Source organism: Phoenix dactylifera, chromosome 7 (assembly GCF_009389715.1).
Source record: "Phoenix dactylifera cultivar Barhee BC4 chromosome 7, palm_55x_up_171113_PBpolish2nd_filt_p, whole genome shotgun sequence".
NCBI classification, from domain to species: domain Eukaryota; kingdom Viridiplantae; phylum Streptophyta; class Magnoliopsida; order Arecales; family Arecaceae; genus Phoenix; species Phoenix dactylifera.
Window position 1 is genome coordinate 9,307,823 of NC_052398.1, and position 20,604 is coordinate 9,328,426.

At 41.9% G+C, this 20,604-nt stretch overlaps 1 protein-coding gene across 2 annotated transcripts in view; it reads left to right on the plus strand.

Moving 5' to 3' along the window:
* The first annotated feature begins 4,494 nt into the window (after positions 1 to 4,494).
* The window catches only part of LOC103719678 (sister chromatid cohesion 1 protein 4-like), a 30,104-nt gene continuing 13,994 nt past the window's right edge, over positions 4,495 to 20,604 (plus strand). Inside the window, exon 1 of one of the 2 annotated variants that reach the window (XM_008809029.4) lies at positions 4,495 to 5,090. In XM_008809029.4, coding sequence (XP_008807251.2) covers positions 4,967 to 5,090 — 124 coding nt within the window. In that variant the 5' untranslated portion in view covers positions 4,495 to 4,966. Of the gene's footprint in view, positions 5,091 to 18,454; positions 18,564 to 20,604 lie in introns of those variants that run through there. The other variant, XM_039128217.1, reaches the window with a different exon arrangement.

A 20,604-nucleotide genomic window follows, 5' to 3' on the forward strand; every position in this document is an offset into this window, starting at 1 on the left:
GATCAAATTTGTAAATTATTTTGAGAGAAAGGATTGGAGATTTACCTGCATTATAATTATCAGATTGTACCCAGAACCTCTTGATTGCCCTGGTATATGCCTGGGTCGGAAGAATTTAAGTTGAAAAATCTAACTTTCAGATCCAACTAGAAAATTGGGTTGGGTTGTTGATGATCCAACTTGGACTCCGTAGTTTAGAGGTTGGGTTGGATTTTGGGTTGAATCTTCCAGATATCAGCAGACATTAGTTGGACTTTAACAAAATTGTCTTGTGGATCGAAAACTCAATATATATACATTATTACTAGCTAACAAAAAATAAAAATCATAAGTGTGTTTTCATGTTTAAAGTTGGTCAAGATTTAAACCCATCTATGATTTCATATGGATTGGGTGGAGATTAGGGTTTATCATCTCAAGCCTGTCGGAATCTGGGGAAAACCAAGACATTTACAGGCCATATCAGAACACTCTTAAGTTTGCTTGGACCATCTGCAAGGCTGAAACCGATCTATAAAACTGAAATTCATGGAGATGATTTCAGCGGGCACTGGTGTTATGAGAACTCTCTTGAACAGCCAATTAATGTCGAGGCAGCTACAATTTAGATGGTCTCCTGCTTAAAACTTGCCATTGCTCTAACTCACTGCATGGGGAGACAACCCAACTAAAAAGCCAACATGAATCAGGCTGCTCTCTAGCTCGTGGTTCGTATATAAGGCAAGTGAGACATCAAATCTCTAAAGTCAGGATGTTCGAATAACAGCCGGATGGCTTATGATAAAGCGGACAAGGAAGTATCCGAATCACCATTGATCGTGTAAGTGGCAGGAGCTGATCAAATACATGCCATCAAAATAAAAATTTTCTGGTGTGCACACAAATGGAGATCCAGCGCACACAAATAGAGATCATATAGAGCGGTCTTCATTTCTTGCCATGTATTATTTTATTTTATTCATCTTAAAATAGAAACCGGAGAGTTACAGTGGGATAAGACTCCTTCTACTAACAGAGTCCATTTGTCTTGTGACATAGAAAAAAACAAAATATGAAATACATAAAGCATCGTCCGTTCATATCTCTCTTTTCTTCTTTCTTAAGCTGTTTTTTCTTTACCATCCATCTATGGGGCATCCTCCTCCTCTTTGAATCCCTTTCACCTACGAGATCAAAGAACCATGTTGTCTCGCATCTTATCACTTTTAGATGGAAAGGGCAAAAGAAATAGAGATCATTTGTGTTTATCTCTATATTCATTTATTTAATGTGCCGGTGGAAGAAATTAGGTTCTTGCATTTAACTCATCATGCCGATGCCAATATTATTTGGGTAAATCTTTTTGTAGTCTTTATTTAGGAGGCGCAACTATTGGTAGAAGGAGGTTTAGAATGGAAGCTAGAGAGGCCATGGAGAAGAGGAGGGGATGAAAGCCTCCCCTAAAAGGATAAAGGAATGGAAGAGGGCGTTTTTGGTGAGGAAAAGAGAAGTTTTGCCATAATGTTGGCTGGTTGGTGAACTGAAAGATCATTTTACACTATTTTAAAAATTTGGATGATCATTCTGAAATTTTTTAAAGACAAAAAGATGCGAAGGAATCACCCATGCAAATCTTATCTCACTCATTCATTCTCCTTCTTTTCTTTTTTTTTTTTCTTGCCACAACCACTTATTCTATTTTAATTGACTCTGCCATTTTTTATTTTTTTTTTAAACCGGTTTTTCACTACATATGACAATGAGAGAGCCCAGAACTATTACAAAGTAAAACACGATCTAATGCCTGAGGGACATGATCGGAGAGACCCCAAAATAACAAAACCAGAATGGTGGGCTGCATAGAAGGCAACCCAGTCCGCAATCCTGTTCGCCTTCCGAAACACATGCGAAACCCGAAGTAAATCTAACTCCTCCCCATGCTCCGGAAGTCTCGGAATAATGGGTGCAAGTCCGACCTGGCTTGTCGGCAGCGAATTCAGTCCACCACTGTGGTCGAATCATCCTCTAGAAGAATCCGTCGGGCACCCAGGTGTACTCTAGCATATACAAGACCCTCCTATGTTGCGTGCAACTCCGCTACATGGATGGATCTATCAAATATGCGCCGGCCTTCGGCCACACTCAATCTGGAGTCGTGGTCTCTGATCACAAAGCCTACGCCACATCTGCTACCGCCCTCCGCTACGCTACCATCAAAATTCACCTTGATAGAAGCAAGGGATAGGGGCTCCTATGATACCAGTGGTATCATCGCATACCTATGTGGGGAAGGAGCCAAAGAGGAGCCCCTAGTATCCTTGTCATCTCCAATGAAGAGTCAGCTACAGCGCTCACCAGCTCAACTGCATGTGCAAAAGCTCTAGTAACCACCGATCTTGGATAAAAACCTCTGCCCTCAAATGTCCTCACGTTTCTATTCAACCAGATGTGATATGCCATATAAGTCCATACTACTCTCTTGTCTGCCATGTCGAATCTCCGAGCTGAGTCCCTCACCTGACTCAAAAAGACCTCAGTAGAGATGAAAGACTGCCGGCGAGTCGCTACGAGACCCCACACCTGATGCGCCCACGGGCATGTAAACAGAATGTGACCGGTGGTCTCCTCCTCCCCCGGGCATCCCTAGTAGTCAGCTGGTTTCGGAACCCCCCTCCTCGCCAAGATCCCTCTGGTAGGTAGAATGTCCCATGCCATCCGCCATAGAAATAGAGCAACACATGGGTGCACACGTAACTGCTAAATCCAATGACCCTCCAACCGGCGTGCAGACCCTGTGTCCACTATCGCCTCGAGATCACCGACTGTAACTTTCGCCTCCCAGTCGAGCTCCATACCCTCCTATCTGCCGTCCCTTCAAGAGGTATAGGTGTAGCCAGTACCTTCTCAGCTAGGTCGTCACTGAAAAGGAGGTGAATCCAATCAACATCCCATCTAGGCTCCCCGGAAATTAGAATATCGCTCACTCTACTCCCGATTGTCGCTCCCGGATCGAACATGATGGGTCATCTGGATAGCGACAACCCGACCAACCATCTATCCTCGACCACATCAATACTGCGACCATCGCCCACCGCCCAAGAGATACAAGGAAGAACCCGAAAAACTTGAGTGCACATCTCACGCCAAATGTAGGAGCACTGGCGCCTTGATCTGAATGAGTCTCCAGCACACCGCTCTCATACTTCGCTCTCATCAGTCTGCTCCACAGCCCATCCAACTCTAGAAAGAATCTAACCACGTGCCTCGTTGCCAATGCCTCCCATCTATATGTCCACCATCTCTTTTCAATCCGCCTATATATCCGCTTATATTTTCTCTAGCAAGCCTCTCTATTTTATTTAATCATAGCTGTCTATCCCATTTTAATTAATTCAATTCTTATATTTTATATATTTGTTCATATTTTAAAGTTCATAAATATATTTTAAATCATATAATATAGACATAAAGGGGGGAAATGGATTGTGGAAAACAAAAACCAGCGTCAGCTTAAACAATTTTTGAATTCATAACCCGCCTTACGTGAACGTTGCATGCGGCCGTATTTATCTCCCTGCATACATAACTTTCAGCATCGAATTTGACAACAAATCTAAGAGCAATGGTGGCATGACATTATCGCTAACGTCGACAGTACTTGCCATTTCCGTTGTTTGGTCTTTTCACTTTCATTAAGTAATCCACTTTCCTTATCTAGAGATCCGCTCACAGTTCACCGCAGGTAGCCACTGTCGGGGTCGCATCTTTCGCGAGAAAAGTTGGATTCACCTTCCTTCGCGCGAACACCCACCAGCGCTCCTTTGTCGCCCTTAGCTGCCATTTGCTTCGAGGAAAAGGCCTTCACACCATTCTCCCCTAAAAAAAAAGGTAGTAGCTGGATCAAATCCATCTTCCAATTAGTAGACCAAATTCACTAAAAATTAATACAGATAAAAAAGAAAAAAATATTAGATGGACTGGATCTAATGAATCAATCTAATAATCACTCGCCATATTATTGCTTATATATTTAAACTATTCAAAATCAAAATAGAAATGGCAATTCATCAGACTATCTACTGTACGTATTTCTTAGATTTGGAGGCCTCTTTGTTTGTACTGCGTTTTGTTGAATTAGTTCACTAAACTCGATCGAACGAATTATTTCACTCGATGGTAGGATCTAAGATTTTTTTTATTAATTGACCAAAATATCCCTACTAGGCTAAGATAATCCAACAAGACGGCAGAGTCTCCTCCAACGTGGACTGAGATTCTATCATCCCATATCGCGGTATCTCGCAGCGATGGTGGAGAGCAGGTCGTGAAAGGATCAGGAGCAAGAAGATGCAGAACGAACGGTTGATGCTGGCGCGAGATTAGTTTGCGATACGATGTTTTGCGCCGTCTTCCAGAGGCTCGGCGATTTTATCGCGAGGAATTTCAAAATTTCAAATTTCGTTTATATTTTAGTGAGTGCGGAGGCCCGACACGAAACTCGAAAATTTTTAGTTCTTTCTCACTCCTAAGAAAATCTCGCCTTTTTCTTTTTTTCGCCTAATTCTTTCCCTCCGCCCCTCTTTCTCTCGAGTTCGATTCGTCCGATCTCGAGTGTACGGATTTCTGGTTGCATCTCTCGAATTCCACCGATTATAGGGTTGTAGGCGTGCTCGATCGAGATTAGGGTTTCGGGGGCCCGGAATTCCGGTGGGTTTCTCTGGGCGATGCCACTGCTTGCGGGGATTTGTTTTTCTGCAGCTGGAGCTTGATTCGGTCAGTGGAGCTGCTGAAAGGCGGAATTTTTTGGGTAGCTCGGCGGCGCTAAGTGAGCTGGGGTGTGGAAAGTTTGGATCTTGGAGCTTGGTTCAGTGGGAATTTTGGAGGTTAGGGTTTTGAGAGTGGTGGATTTGGGGCAAGTTGTGGAGGGAGGGGTTTTAGGGGTTTGAATGAGTTTCTAGGGTTTGCGGGGCGCTGAGAAAGGAAAAAGATGTTCTACTCTCAGTTTATTTTGGCCAAGAAAGGGCCACTTGGAACGATATGGATCGCAGCTCATCTGGAGCGGAAGCTGAGGAAGAATCAGGTTGCGGATACCGATATCGGTGTCTCAGTAGGTTGGTATCTAGTAATTCATCAACTATTCTAACCTTCTCCTTCTTCGTCTTCTTGTTTGTTGTATTCGTCTTTTTCTTGCCCTGTTACGGTTTTACCTGTTAGCTAACCACCATTTTGATCCATTCCATACTTCTAATTTGAGCTATAGAGGGTAAAACTTTAATTAAATGCATTTGTTTTTAGCATATGTTTTTTGAAATGCTGGTAGCCTTTCAAAGCCAAAAATTTAATGCATCCACTGCTTAGGTGTGTCAAAATTTTAATTTGATCACCACGGCCTTTTTGGTTTTTGGCTATAGAAGGAATTTGCTATTTATTTTCCGTTCCATTTATTCATTATATGACTACAGCTGAGCAAGAAGTTTGGTTGCAATGGCATCCAGTCCTACTTATGCCTTATTTTTGGATGCTGTGCCACTGATTTGCAATTGATCTTGTGCACATGGGGTATCCTGGAATCCTCTTTACCCTTCCATCCAAGCTTTTTCAGTCCTTTTCTCCTCTTCTTACACCCAATAGAACCTTGTCTTAAAAATGATCATATCTGAAATTGCTGGACACTGCTAGACCGTCTTGATATGTTCCCCATCATTCTATTCTGATTGGATTGCTTATTTGTTCCTTGTTCACTCTAATTTTGCTTATCCTAGTGGATTAATTTTTTTTTTTTTTTTGGGGGGGGTGGGGGTGGGGGTGGGGTGGGGGTTGGGGCTTATTTTTCTCTTTAATATAAATTGTATTAATAGTACTAGGAGTCTTTAGGTGAATGACTGGAATTAGGAGTTGTTATATTTATTGATAACCTTTCAATGTATTACTACAATGTTGTTATTCAAATTTGGAAAGGAAGTCCTGTTTTAGATATTCATAGTTTTAAACATTACCACTTATTTATAGGTTCACCTGAAAGTATGCCTATGTGAGTAAGAACTGAATGCTCATTTCATTTGAAAGAAGTGCTTTCCATATGTAAAGCATATTAATATTGTGTTGTATAATAAATATCATACCGTACCTGCACCTTTATTGTGCTAAACTCCTTCGAAGGGCATACATGAAATAATATCAAAGTGTCTTGGATTCAATACACCAATACTGTTTGACATGATAAATTTGAACTCTATGAATCTAAACCTGTGTTTCATACCGATTCAAGTCCTACCTTGTCTCACAATTTTTAAAACTGCCTAGAGGCTTTGGTGTGAGGCTATGTGCAATGAGACTCGAACATCAAATAGAGAAACCCATGTGAGATGATGACTTTCACTCTATTTTATGTATTTCATGGGGAAGTATACATTTTATTCTTGAGTATTTCCACTTCCTGTGGAATGGGATGGACAATCCTTTATGGATTTTTTAGTGATATTCTGTGTTAAAATTTAAAACCAAGGTAGTGAGGTAGGATGTGTAGCACATAGTGCATTCTAGGCTTTAGACAGAAATTTTGGCAATATTGAACTAAAGTAGGCGATTTTTTAGGTTATCTTAAATATTTTAATACTTAGAGTAATGTTGCAAAAATTCATAAAGTAGGCCAGAGCAAGCATGATGGTCATATACCTAACCTTGCCTTATTTCAGTCTTCTTTTATAAATATTCCTTTTATGTATAAAACAAACGTTGAGATTTTATGTCTTAGTGTATGTCCTTAGGATTCTACCTTTTTGGTATTTCATTTAAATGATCAGGAAAAAAAATCATTTTTTTGAAAAATTAGTACTATTAATCAATTTAAGAAAAAAGCTGAGTAAGCTCAATGTGAGGCAGAATTGACTACAAGAATACCAAATGAAAATATGAACCAAAATAATAGCCCTAGTTTCCGTTGCGAGTTATAATTGCAAATTACATTTTTTTCCTTTATTTAATTAGTAAAGAGGGTTCAAAAGTGAAAGGTTTAGCACATTTATGAATCAATACCTAGATTATAATAATATTGAAGTGGTCAAATTCCTTAACATCTCTCTTAAAATTATTAAGTATGAATTAAGCACTTCAAAATTATTCGAAATGTTTGAATTATTTTTTTTCATGTTTTAGTTATTGAATGATCTATAATTCCTGTAAGTCTATTAATGGATTTCTAGTTTTAAAAATATATTAATGATGTTACATAATGATACTTACTTAAAGCAATAAATAACGTTATAAAAAATAATAGCCTATTTCAATTAAATTATGAGGGTTGCTATGCTATTGTGCTTGCACTATTGGCATTGGATGCACCTATAGGAATAATGACCATGGATGGCTGTAAGTTGTTTACATTTCGGTAGGTAGGTGGGAAATAGTTTTGCTGAATTTGAGGAAAAAGCATTACTTGCAAAGCACAAATAGCTTAGTATTTTGATTGCTTTTCTTCTCAAGGTCTTAAGTGCTAGTTTTGGTACTTCTATCGATACACAACGTGCATCCTATACCAAATGTCGGTATAGTACATCCCTTGGAGCTGATAGTTGGTATAGGGGGCATACCAGGTATTGGTCCACTATCGGTACAGTATGCTGTGCTAGATAGTTTGGTCTAGTACCTAAAACCTTGTTCCTTTTGCATGTTTCATAATTATGCGCATGAATGCATCATTTTGTAATTTAAAAATTCATGTTTTAGTTAATTGTTAGAAAATAACAAAATTAAAGTAACAAAAATTTATTTTATTTATTTAGCTATGATGTTAGCATATGCCATCACTAGAGATATGCTATTGGCACAAGTTTTGATATTATTTCATTTAGTAAGGTTTTCGATCATTTCTATAAGCACATATTCACTTTATGCTATGATAACTAGACACTTCATTTCGAAGGTATCTACATGCGTCAACACTTTTGACCACTTGGACGTGGCACAACATAACACGATTGGACACACTAGTTTGTAGTGTTTGCTGACATCATCTGAAAGTGTCCGACACTTAGTTTTTTTTTTTTTTTTTTTGAGCATCATGTAAGGGTGAGCCTTGGCATCTTGTCACAATGGTAAAGTTGCTCCATTAATCTAGAGGTCACGGGTTCAAAACACGAAATCAGTATCTCTGCATGCAGCTACATGCATCCGCCACCCTTCTTTTTATGTAGGAAATTCTTAGTTTTAAGTATTAGACATTGTCCTTATGTTTTTAATATAAAGTTATCAAGGTTTTGTAGACACTTCGAGAAAAGTATCCTTGTATTTTTAGTTTTACGTTATTATTATATGAATACTTTAAATGAAATATCATTATATTTTAATTATAAATACATCATGGTTGATTATTGTAAGTATCTCAAGACATCTTAAGTAACCATTAAATATACATAGTGAATAAATTAAACAACTTGACAAATCATGGGTATCCATTGATTTGTTTGTTAGATAGCATCAATAACTCTCCTTCCCCTTTTTCCTCTTTTTCTAAATAAGTATGAAAGGAGCACAAACAACTGTCATGTCATATAGACACACACATATGAATACATACATACATGTATATGCATATACACACACACGCATAATACATACATGTATACGCATACATATAGCATATATATGTACCAACACATTATATATGTACACACATGCACATGGAGTTTTCACATGCAACAGTGACATTGTTGAACAACCAAGAAATTGTTGGGGTATGTGGAGACCTTTGGTGATGAAGAGAATTGAAGGAAAATCAATTCTGCATAGTTTTCTGTCTGGCGGACTGTCGGAGTCGACTCGAGCTTCAGTCGAGTCGACTCGGGAACAGTCGAGTCGACTCGAGGTCTGTCGAGTCGACCCGAGAGGAGAAAGCCGCAAAAACCATGTTTCTGTCTGGACTGTCAGAGTCGACTCGAACTACAGTCGAGTCGACTCGGAGCATCGTCGAGTCGACTCGAGATACAGTGGAGTCGACTCGAGATCGTGCCAGTTAAACTGGAAGTTGTTCAGACGTGCCAGAGTCGACTCGGACTTCAGCCGAGTCGACTCGGGCTCGCGAAAAATCGTACGGACGATTTTTTTTTGGTGTTTTTGGTGGCGTTTCGACGGCTATGATCATCTGAAGGTCTTGAGACTATATATAGGACTCATGAGAGCCCTAGGGTAGTGCGATTGGCCGTATACCTGAGAGAGACTCTTGTTTGTGAGGCTAGGGTTCTAGAGAAAAAGAGGATTGGGATCCTACTTCTTGTGCAAAGGGAATTCTGTGTGAATCTCTTGTAGATCGATCGCTTGTGATCGTTCGGGTGTGTGCTATCTCTGTAATCAGTTCATCCTTATTGAGATTTGGAGCGGTGGAGGACGTAGGCTATTTGTAGCCGAACCTCGTTACATTTTTGTGTTTGCTTTGCTATTTTCTTCCTTTGATCTTTGATAATCCGTTGCGGTGCTCAAGTGTTTTATCCTACTGATACCACGGGGTAATCTTTTGCCCTTCGTAGGCGAAGCGAAGAGGTGATCCTTGAGTCCGGAGTCGAGGGAGCGAGAGAGTGCTTATCCGTTTGTATCTCTCTTGCTTGTCCGACGTCGGTGGCGGCGCTGGTGTGAGTGGGTTCCGGTGCGGGGCGCCGACAACAATTGGTATCAGAGCTATTGGTTATTCTGCAATGGCGGATGAAGGGAAGTTGCGAATTGAGAAGTTCAATGGCACGAACTTCGGATTTTGGAAGATGCAAATAGAAGATTACCTTTACCAGAAGGATCTCTATTTACCTCTTGGAGGTAGAGCAAAGAAACCAGAGAAGATGTCCGATGAAGACTGGGAGGTCCTCGATCGGAAGACGCTCGGCACCATCAGATTGTCACTTGCATCCCAAGTGGCATTCAACATCAAAAACAAGAAGACGACGATGGAGTTGATGGCAACATTGTCGCGGATGTACGAGAAACCCTCAGCATCAAACAAGGTATTTCTCATGAAGAGGTTGTTTAATCTTCGTATGAAAAATGGCGGCAGCGTAGCAGAATACCTCAACGAGTTCAATGGACTCACGGCCCAGTTGGAGTCAGTGGAGATTAGTTTTGACGATGAGATTCGGGCATTGCTAATCCTCTCCGGATTGCCTGATAGCTGGGAGGGCCTGGTGATGGCGGTGAGCAACTCTTCGGCAACGGGGAAGTTGATTTTTGATGACGTTGTGGGAGTGCTTCTGAGTGAAGAAGCAAGAAGGAAATCTTCTGGAGCTACGGAGTCGTCTGGAAGTGCACTAAACACCTCTGACCGGGGAAGACAAAAGAAGGACGGTCGATTTCGAAGCGACTCGAAGTCGAGATCCAGCAGGTCTCGAGCACCTCAGAACAAGGGAGCGAAGTGCTGGAACTGCGGGAAGACGGGGCACTTTAGGAGGGATTGCAAATCTCCTAAAGGGAAGCAAGGCGACCACACCGAAGGAGTCAGCAAGGATCTGGCAAATCTTGCTGAAGACGGTGATATGGATGCCCTCGTTCTATCTTTGTCTACCTGTGACGAGTCTTGGGTGATAGACTCGGGCGCGTCTTTCCATGCTACATCCCAACGGAAGCTTCTTGGAGGATATGAGAAGGGAGACTTTGGCAAAGTCTACCTAGGGGATGGAGAGCCTTGCACCATACAAGGAATGGGAAGCGCGGAAGTGAAGTTGGTTTCTGGATCTTCACTTGAGCTTGAGGACGTACGGCACGTACCTTAACTGCAGAGGAATCTGATTTCTGTTGGACAGTTGGCGAGCCAGGGGTACAAGGCTACTTTCACAGCTGATCAGTGGAAGATATCCAGAGGTTCGTTGACGGTGGCTAGTGGCAAGAAGGTTGGGACACTTTATGTCACCAACGGCACGGAGAACTCTATTGGAGTTGTTGCAGCAGATGTGGACACCAAGTTATGGCATTGTAGACTTGGGCACATGAGTTATCAGGGACTGGAGGTGATGCACCAGTTGGGAAAGCTGCAGGGTCTCAGGAGTGTTGAGATGGACTTCTGTGAGGATTGTGTTCTCGGAAAGCAGAAGCGTGTTTCATTCAACAAAGTAGGTAAACCTCGGAAGCAAGAAAAGCTAGATCTCGTGCACACGGACGTGTGGGGGCCTGCACCAGTTTCTTCCATTGGTGGATCTCAGTACTATGTTACTTTTATTGATGATGCTACCAGGAAGCTTTGGGTGTTCTTCTTGAAGCACAAGTCAGAGGTATTTGGGGTCTTCAGGAGATGACAGGCGATGGTAGAACTCGAGACAGGAAAGAGGTTGAAATGCCTGAGATCGGACAACGGTGGTGAGTATTGTAGCAGGGAGTTTGAGGACTACTGTGCAGATGCTGGGATCGTCAGGCAAAGGGCAGTTCTAGGAACACCACAACAAAATGGAGTTGCTGAAAGGATGAACAGAACAATTAATGAGCGTGCCAGGAGTATGAGGATACATGCTGGATTGCCACAGCAGTTTTGGGCGGAAGCAGTTAACACTGCTGCCTACTTGATCAACAGAGGGCCATCAAAGAAACTTGAATTTGGGATTCCTGAGGAAGCATGGACAGCGAAGAAGATTGATTTGGCGCACTTACGAGTATTCGGTTGTACCAGTTATGTCCATGTTGATTCCAGTCAAAGAAGCAAACTAGACGCCAAATCAAAGAAGTGTATTTTCGTTGGATACGGAGGTCAACAGTTTGGGTACCGGCTTTGGGATCCCGAACACAAGAAGATCATTCGTAGTAATGATGTGGTATTCAATGAGAAAATGCAGCAGAGCACTGAATCAGAAACAAAACCTGTTGAGCCGTGTTTTGTGGATCCTGAAGAGGAGTCTACAAATTCTGGTCAGAAGACTCAGTCAGAGCAAGAACCTGAAGCATTGGCACCCCCTCCACAACTAAGAAGGTCCACTCGTAGTACTCATGGGAAGCCTCCTCAAAGGTATGATGGGACTCTTAGTTATTTGCTGCTCACAGATAATGGCGAACCTGAATGCTTCACGGAGGCATTGGAGGTTGATACCAGGAAGGAGTGGGAGTTGGCCATGGATGATGAGATGAAGTCATTGGAGCAGAATCAAACGTGGGATTTGGTGGATCTGCCCAAGGGGAAGAAAGCACTGTCAAACAAATGGGTTTACAGGCTGAAGGAAGAGCAAGGCGGGAAGAAGCGATACAAGGCCAGGCTGGTTGTAAAAGGATTTCAGCAGAGAGCAGGTATCGACTTCACAGAGATCTTTTCTCCTGTAGTCAAGATGAGTACTATTCGAGCAGTGCTGAGCATGGTGGCAGTAGAGGATCTTCAAGCAGCTTGATGTGAAGACGGCCTTTCTCCACGGAGATCTCGATGAGGAGATATATATGCAGCAGCCGGAGGGATACATTGCAGCTGGCACGGGTGACTTAGTCTGCAAACTAAAGAAAAGCCTCTATGGTTTGAAACAGGCACCCAGACAATGGTATCTCAAGTTCGATAGTTACATGCTTGAGATAGGATACAGGAGATGTCAGGAGGATCACTGTTGCTACTTCCGGGACTTCGGTACATCTTACATTATCTTGCTATTGTATGTTGATGACATGTTAGTTGCAGGAGCTAGCATGCATGAGATTGCAAAATTGAAGCTGAAGCTGTCAAGAAAATTTGCAATGAAGGATCTAGGAGCAGCAAAACAGATCCTTGGGATGCGGATCAGTAGAGATAGGTCTAAACATATCCTCAGACTATCTCAGGCGGAGTACATCAGCCGAGTACTCAGGAGATTCTGCATGGAGGGTGCCAAACCTGTTGGCACACCGCTGGGTGCCCATTTTAAGCTCTCAAAAGGGCAAAGTCCGAAGACGCGGGTGGAGGAGCTCAATATGTCAAAAATCCCGTATGCATCGGCAGTGGAGAGCTTGATGTACGCTATGGTGTGTACGAGACCAGACATTGCTCAAGCAGTGGGAGTTGTGAGTCGCTTCATGAGCTGCCCAGGCTTGGAGCATTGGCGCGCAGTCAAATGGATACTGAGGTATCTGAAAGGCACTGAGCACATGTCATTGTGCTATGGAGGTTCTGAGATCCGGTTACAGGGCTATGTGGACTCAGACATGGCAGGGGACTTGGACGGCAGGAGAAGCACGACAGGGTACTTGTTCACCTTGGGCAGTGGAGCCGTCAGTTGGATTTCCAGGTTGCAACCAGTTGTTGCATTGTCGACTACGGAGGCGGAGTATGTGGCAGCCACAGAGGCGTGCAAGGAACTAATATGGCTTCAAGGCTTGATGAAGGAGCTTGGGAAGGAACAGAAGGATCGCATGTTATATTCAGATAGTCAAAGTGCAATTCATCTGGCAAAGAATTCAGCTTTCCATTCAAGGACGAAGCATATTGACATACGGTACCACTTCGTGAGGTCATTGCTCGAGCAGGGACTCGTCAAGTTGGAGAAGATTCATACAAGTCAGAATCCTGCAGATATGTTGACGAAGGTCGTCACGGTGGAGAAGCTGAGGAGTTGTTCAGCTTCTGCTGGTCTTCATGCTTGAAGACGTTGAGGAGGCATCGTACCTATTTCACTAGGATGATTTAGTTTCAGTGGGAGCACAGAGGAGAGCCAAGTAACAAGAGGATATACCCAAGGTCTCCAAGTGGGAGATTGTTGGGGTATGTGGAGACCTTTGGTGATGAAGAGAATTGAAGGAAAATCAATTCTGCATAGTTTTCTGTCTGGCGGACTGTCGGAGTCGACTCGAGCTTCAGTCGAGTCGACTCGGGAACAGTCGAGTCGACTCGAGGTCTGTCGAGTCGACCCGAGAGGAGAAAGCCGCAAAAACCATGTTTCTGTCTGGACTGTCAGAGTCGACTCGAACTACAGTCGAGTCGACTCGGAGCATCGTCGAGTCGACTCGAGATACAGTGGAGTCGACTCGAGATCGTGCCAGTTAAACTGGAAGTTGTTCAGACGTGCCAGAGTCGACTCGGACTTCAGCCGAGTCGACTCGGGCTCGCGAAAAATCGTACGGACGATTTTCTTTTGGTGTTTTTGGTGGCGTTTCGACGGCTATGATCATCTGAAGGTCTTGAGACTATATATAGGACTCATGAGAGCCCTAGGGTAGTGCGATTGGCCGTATACCTGAGAGAGACTCTTGTTTGTGAGGCTAGGGTTCTAGAGAAGAAGAGGATTGGGATCCTACTTCTTGTGCAAAGGGAATTCTGTGTGAATCTCTTGTAGATCGATCGCTTGTGATCGTTCGGGTGTGTGCTATCTCTGTAATCAGTTCATCCTTATTGAGATTTGGAGCGGTGGAGGACGTAGGCTATTTGTAGCCGAACCTCGTTACATTTTTGTGTTTGCTTTGCTATTTTCTTCCTTCTTCTTCCTTTGATCTTTGATAATCCGTTGCGGTGCTCAAGTGTTTTACCCTACTGATACCACGGGGTAATCTTTTGCCCTTCGTAGGCGGAGCGAAGAGGTGATCCTTGAGTCCGGAGTCGAGGGAGCGAGAGAGTGCTTATCCGTTTGTATCTCTCTTGCTTGTCCGACGTCGGTGGCGGCGCTGGTGTGAGTGGGTTCCGGTGCGGGGCGCCGACAACAGAAATCTGGATGATGGCCACCCTGGAGTTCTCTTTATATAACGGAGTAGATGGTCTGTTCTGTCTGATCTCATTGTGTTTCCCCTCAAATATGACCTGTTCTCTGCTTACATTTTTACGCCCATGAATCACATGAATCAGCTGTAATTGATGGGCTGCATGACAAGAAATCTGGATGAATAATTTCCGTTCTGTCTCACATGCAACAGTGACATTGTTGGTCGCCCTAGAGTTCTCTTTATATAACAGAGTAGATAGTCTATTCTGTTTGATCTTGTCATGTTTTCCCTTTAGTATGTTCTGTTCTCAGCTTACAATTTTACGCACATGAATCACATGCACCTGCTGTAATTGATGGGCTTGCAATAGTTGATATCACACCCTTCCCTTACCAACTTATCTTTATACATGAACCCCATTGACAATGAAAACTGCATCCATCAGTCCATCCAGTTACTATACCAGATCTATTTAATGGCCACTATTTGAAAATCATGATTCAAGTTATTACTTTTTTCACTGGGATTTAGATTAATCAAGGCACTGGAAGCTGTAATCTGTTGATGGACGAGAGACACCAAGAAAATGGATAATACTTTTGTTATGCTATTGAAACAAATTCATGTAATGATCCTAGTGAGTTAATTTTAAGACTCACCTAGTAGATCTATAAAGTTAGCGCCTATTGCGTTTTTAGCTTTGAGAGAACATGATGAAACCCTGTTTGCACTCAGTTTCCACTCATATAATAATTGTTTCAATTCCATGATCCTAACTATATTCTAAATTTGTAGAACAATTTTGCTAATAGAATATCATAGTATTCTTTTTTAGAAGACATGTAAAATAACAAATTTAATTTTGTCCCTGTTCAAATGCACTGATCAGGGGGGAAAATCTATAAATGAGATTAGAAGGCTTCAGGGAACTATAAACTTTTGGATTATCTACTCAAGTTTTGCCACTTTATCCTGAAAAGATCTCAACTTTTATGAGAAATCTCACACACTAATTGTGAAGATCTGATGTTCATGTACCTTTATTTTTAAAGTTTTCCACCGACTATGATATTAGAGAATAATGATTAATCAACTAGAAGATAGAGCTGATTTGGCAAACATTATTTGTTGACATATTAACTTTTGGCTTTATTCAATTGTTGACTGGTCCTGACATTTCTGGAGGTTACCTCTAAATAGCTGCTCTTTCATTTGGATTTTCAATACTTCCTTGCCTCTTAAAACTATTTGGCTCATTAACATGCATCACAGGCTAGATGTGCCGTGTTACCATGATCTATTATCGAGATTAATACCATCAGAGAGGTTTAGCAAAAAGGATATCATCTCGATGTTGTAATGGGTGGTAATGTAGCATGATCAAGCACTTTTAGCTAATTTCCAAGAGGCTTGCTCAACTAGAGTAACTTTCAATAGTTGGGTAATCTTAGGTTTGGTGCATCTCTATGTGGTCAACCACTGCCCAACACTTTGGAAGAGAAGTCCTTAAAAGGTCAACAAATTGAATGATGAATTCTTGATATCAAATCTTGGCATTTTCCACCTTTCCCGTTGTCTTTCTGACTAGCACATACATTTGTGATTAATTAGAAAATTCTGATGTGTTCGTTGTGATGGTCCTTTGTGAAATTCAACAGTTCACAAGCAAAGATCACATTGACAAGGGTAACAATCTATGTCTAGTTGGACTTCCATCAGCGAGTACTAAAAGTTCTGTGCCAATTGATGTTACTAATCTCTCCCTCCCTCTCTCTCTCTCTCTCCCCCCTCCCCTCCCTCTCCCCTCCTCTCCCCTCCGCCCTCACATTTCTTCTTCCCTTCCTCTCTTTTTCATAAGTAAAGTTTGCCTTAAATGTCTTGCAACTCCTAGCACGTCTAGTCTCTAAAATTTGAGTCCGGTACCTACTACTTGTACCACCATGTAATTAGTGAAGTGGATGCCTATGGTCTAGCTTCCTTTCTTGTGCATTAGTTCTTTCTCAAAGCCTTCCCATACATAAACTTAAATACCATAGTACGCACAAGAGAACCTATCTAATAGTTGGGCCTTATTATTAATGCCTCAATTTCTTATTTTTTGGTTTCCACGTCAAGACCTTCAAATTCTATATGTGCTATGCTTTTAAAGAAATATCTGAATATTATGGTGTCTCAAGCCCCAAAAGCATGGTCGGTGGAACCGCCTGGTTCGGGGTGCCCGGAACCCTGCTGGCTGCGGACCGGGACGGTTCCGACAACGAAAACGAGACCGGCGATGGTGGAGAAGAAAAAAGAGGAAAAGAGAGAGAGTGGGGGAGGGAGGGAGAGGAAGAAGGAAGAGAGAGGAAGGTGGAGGCCGGTCGATGGAAGTTGGGGAGCCACCATGCGGAGGAGGCGGGGGTTGAGGAGCCGCCGCATGGAGGAGGTGGAGGCCAGAGAGCCGCGGAAGAGGGGCTCTGCCCTGCCTTCGAACGAAATAGAGAACCGAAGGTGGAACCCCTCTTCCGCCTTCTCCGTGCGGCAGCTCTCTGGCCTCTGCCTCCTCCGTGTGGCGGCTCCTTGGTCTCTGCTTCCTCCGCGCGGTGGCTCTTCGGCCCTTCGCTAGCTCTCCACCGGTCTCCCTTGGCCTCCCCTTTCTCTCTTTTTTTTCTCTCTCCTGTTCTTCCTCTCCCCCACCTCTTCTACTGTATCGGTATAGGCCCAGCCCGGCACGGTATGGGCCTGTGCCGACCCGTACAGTCGAGCAACCGGTCTGAGGCCCGGTAATGGCACAACAAACACTGCCCAAAAGTATAGTCATTTCTTTAGTCTGACCACAGTGGCATGTACCTGATGCTAACCACTTCACTAGAACCGAAAGAACATTATTAGTTTGTGCTATTTCCTTGAGAATGGAATGGAGTAACTTGTCTTCCTTTCACTTACACAGGACTTTGTTAGTTCTTGACTGCATAAAGCTTTTTTAGGTACTTTAACAATTTTCACTACCTTATTTTTCTTTTTCTGTCATCTTCAAATCAGGTGACCAACATACAAGATCTATTGATGTGTACATTAGATTATCTATGAAAATCTCATTCAAATGATTGCTTGATTACTCATACTACATACCATACATAAATAGTGCATATCAATTTTTCCTTTTTGAATTTGTATATTTGTTTGTGATTTTCTTTGTTCTTAACTTATTGGTTGAATGGCAAAATTAATGGTTGTGTTCATTGATTAATGTTTTATGAGTTTGATGGCATTATTCGCCAAATGAGCCATAGAGATTACAAACATGGCTATTGTGTGGTAAGTTTTTGCTTACTTTATATATCGTTGTAGCAATCTTAATGACCGCACCACCTCCTCCTTTGATTCACTGTATCCATCTATCCATAAAGCCACTTAAATAGTTGGTTACCTTTTAAATAAATATTATATGCCTCTTAACTTTTTTTGTGAAGATACAAACTTTTGTCTGACAATTTCCCTTCCAAAAAATGTATTAGTTCTGACATATAAAAAGGTTGTTTACTTCAGGAAGGCACATGAGCTTTTGATAAGGCGAGGCTTAAGCATCATGGGCTTTCATCAAGGGTTCAAAATCCTTAAAAAAATAAATGTAAATAAAATAAAAATAAGCAAGTATATGATGTGAGAATTGAGTCATATATGAGTTTGATTAAATTTGGTAAGAATTACACATTCCATGTGCAAAATTGGCATAGATCTTAATGGTTAGTGTGCATAACACATTTACCATGCTTTCATAAGAAATCTGAGTCCATATAGAATGTTATGCAACAATAGAGATAAGATCCATCCCTTCCCCTTTTGGTCTTCAAAATTATAAAAGCCTAATAAATATGCTTTCACATAGGGCATAACTAAAGGTGCTAAGCCTCTTTATTGATGCACCTCACATTGGGAAGCCTTGCCCTTGAACATCAAGGGGCTCATGGTAGCCCCACCTAGAGGCATGTAGCAAGGTGAGCCCCGAAATTAGCATTTTTTTTTTGACAATGTCAAATTGTAAGTTTGAAGTATTAGAGCCAACTGTATATCAATGAGCTTTGTATTTTTAATTTGATTGAAATTTTAAATGTATTTTTCTGTAGAATTATTAGTTTTTATCTTTCCGCCTTTTTTTTTGAAGTGATATGCTCGGTGATGCAGTCTTTTGACAATTAGAATGGTTGATTAAAAAATGTTAAATAGGATTCAAAAACCATACATATTTTTCCTTCTTATTCTATGATATTATTAAATGTGCTAGAATATTTTTTCAGTTTTACACCCACCTCATCATACTTTGATATTGATTATAATCTAAAATAAAACAAAATATTTAAATAGTATTTCGGTAACTTAAAGAATGATGTCCGAGCAAGGTTTTGAATACCGGTTGGATGGCAGGGCATCCCACCGTCCCAGTTGTCTGTCTAGGGCACGATCCTTAGTTTCAATATGGGACAAGTTAGGAAATGGACTGGGATGACATGTGACATCCATCGTTTGAGTGTTGGGATGTGGAGCATCCCGAAAAATTAGGGTGATGTTGTTCCACAATATTCAAAACCTTGCTTGTCAGTGCCACTCTAGGCATCTTTTGCAACCACCATTCTGACTGCTGCTCAGTTACCATGCCACCACCCCCACCTCCTAGCGTCCTCTTCGTTGATTGAGGTCTGGGGTGCTGCCCTTGGTCCCCTCCAACCTCCAAACCCTCCACCCTCAGACCAGGCCTAGGCTTGGCCCTTAATTTCCAATTTAACCCAAGCTTAAGCAAGTATCGGGTTTTCAAAGCCGAGCCTAGGGAGGGTCATTATTATCCTTACTCCTATGTTATGCTAATTTTGTGTATACATCAAAATCAAAGATTGTTTTATGCTATAGTAAATCCCATGTAAGCTTACTGTTAATAAATATTTAATGAGCCTCAATTATAAGTTATTGTTTCACATGACCCTTTCTGGCACTTAAGACAGACTTATGTATGGTATGTTATAAACTCTTTGAATGTATATTTAATTGTACTTTGGAATATTTGATACGTTAACTATTTATTATCATAAAATTCCTTTTATAATTTTGCTCTCATATGTGTTGGGCATATCAGTTTTGTGATAACCAGGTATCATCACTTTCTTCTTCAAAAGACTTTAAGTTATTTTCTTTTGGCTTGTTAGGGAAGCTTGATCAAAGTTTTATACCTTCATAATATAATGACTTGTTAAAGGTTGGTTGATCCTTGTGAATTTGATTGAAACATTGTGCTCAAGGTTATATACATGGCTTTGTGAGTCCGAGCCTTTAACTCCTTACATCATCTTCAGCAAGCCCCTCTAGTTGGTCCTAGTAATTTGTCCTCATAACTCATCAATTACTACGCCATGATATTTAAGGGAACTATAGTAGTGTAATATGATGTTTCTATGGAGCACTAGTATGTATTATACTCTTTAGTTTTCCACTTTTATGGGCCACCCTTCGGTTTTATTGATCAGGCATTAGCAAGGTCGCCGTACTAATATCGGGACCCATACCAATTGCCTGGCGCTACAGTCCAGTATGGTATCGTGTCATATTGATTTGCGGCGTATCGACAAAGGGGAGCCAGAGTGGGAAGGGGAGGGAGGAAGGAGAGGGAGAGGGAGAGGGAGAGGGATGGAGAGAGGGAGAGGGAGGGGGAGAAAGAGGGCTTTCGAGCCCCTTCTCCTTCGGCCGCTCTATAACTGGGATGCAGGGAGAAGGAAAGAGAGGAAAAGAGAGAGAGAGAGAGGGAAGAAGAGGGAGAATGAGGAAGGGAGGGAGAGAGAGGGAGGAAGAGGGGGGGAGAGAGGGAGAGGGAGAGAGAGGTCGAGAGATAGAGAGAGGGGGCTTTTGAGCTCCCTCTCCTCTGACTGCTATGTAATAGGGACCTGGGAAGTGCATGAAGAATATGATAGTTTTTAAAATAGAAACATAATATTTGATGCAGCATGAGGAGTGAAGAGTGATTTGATCACCGAGATTAAACTTCAAAGATCA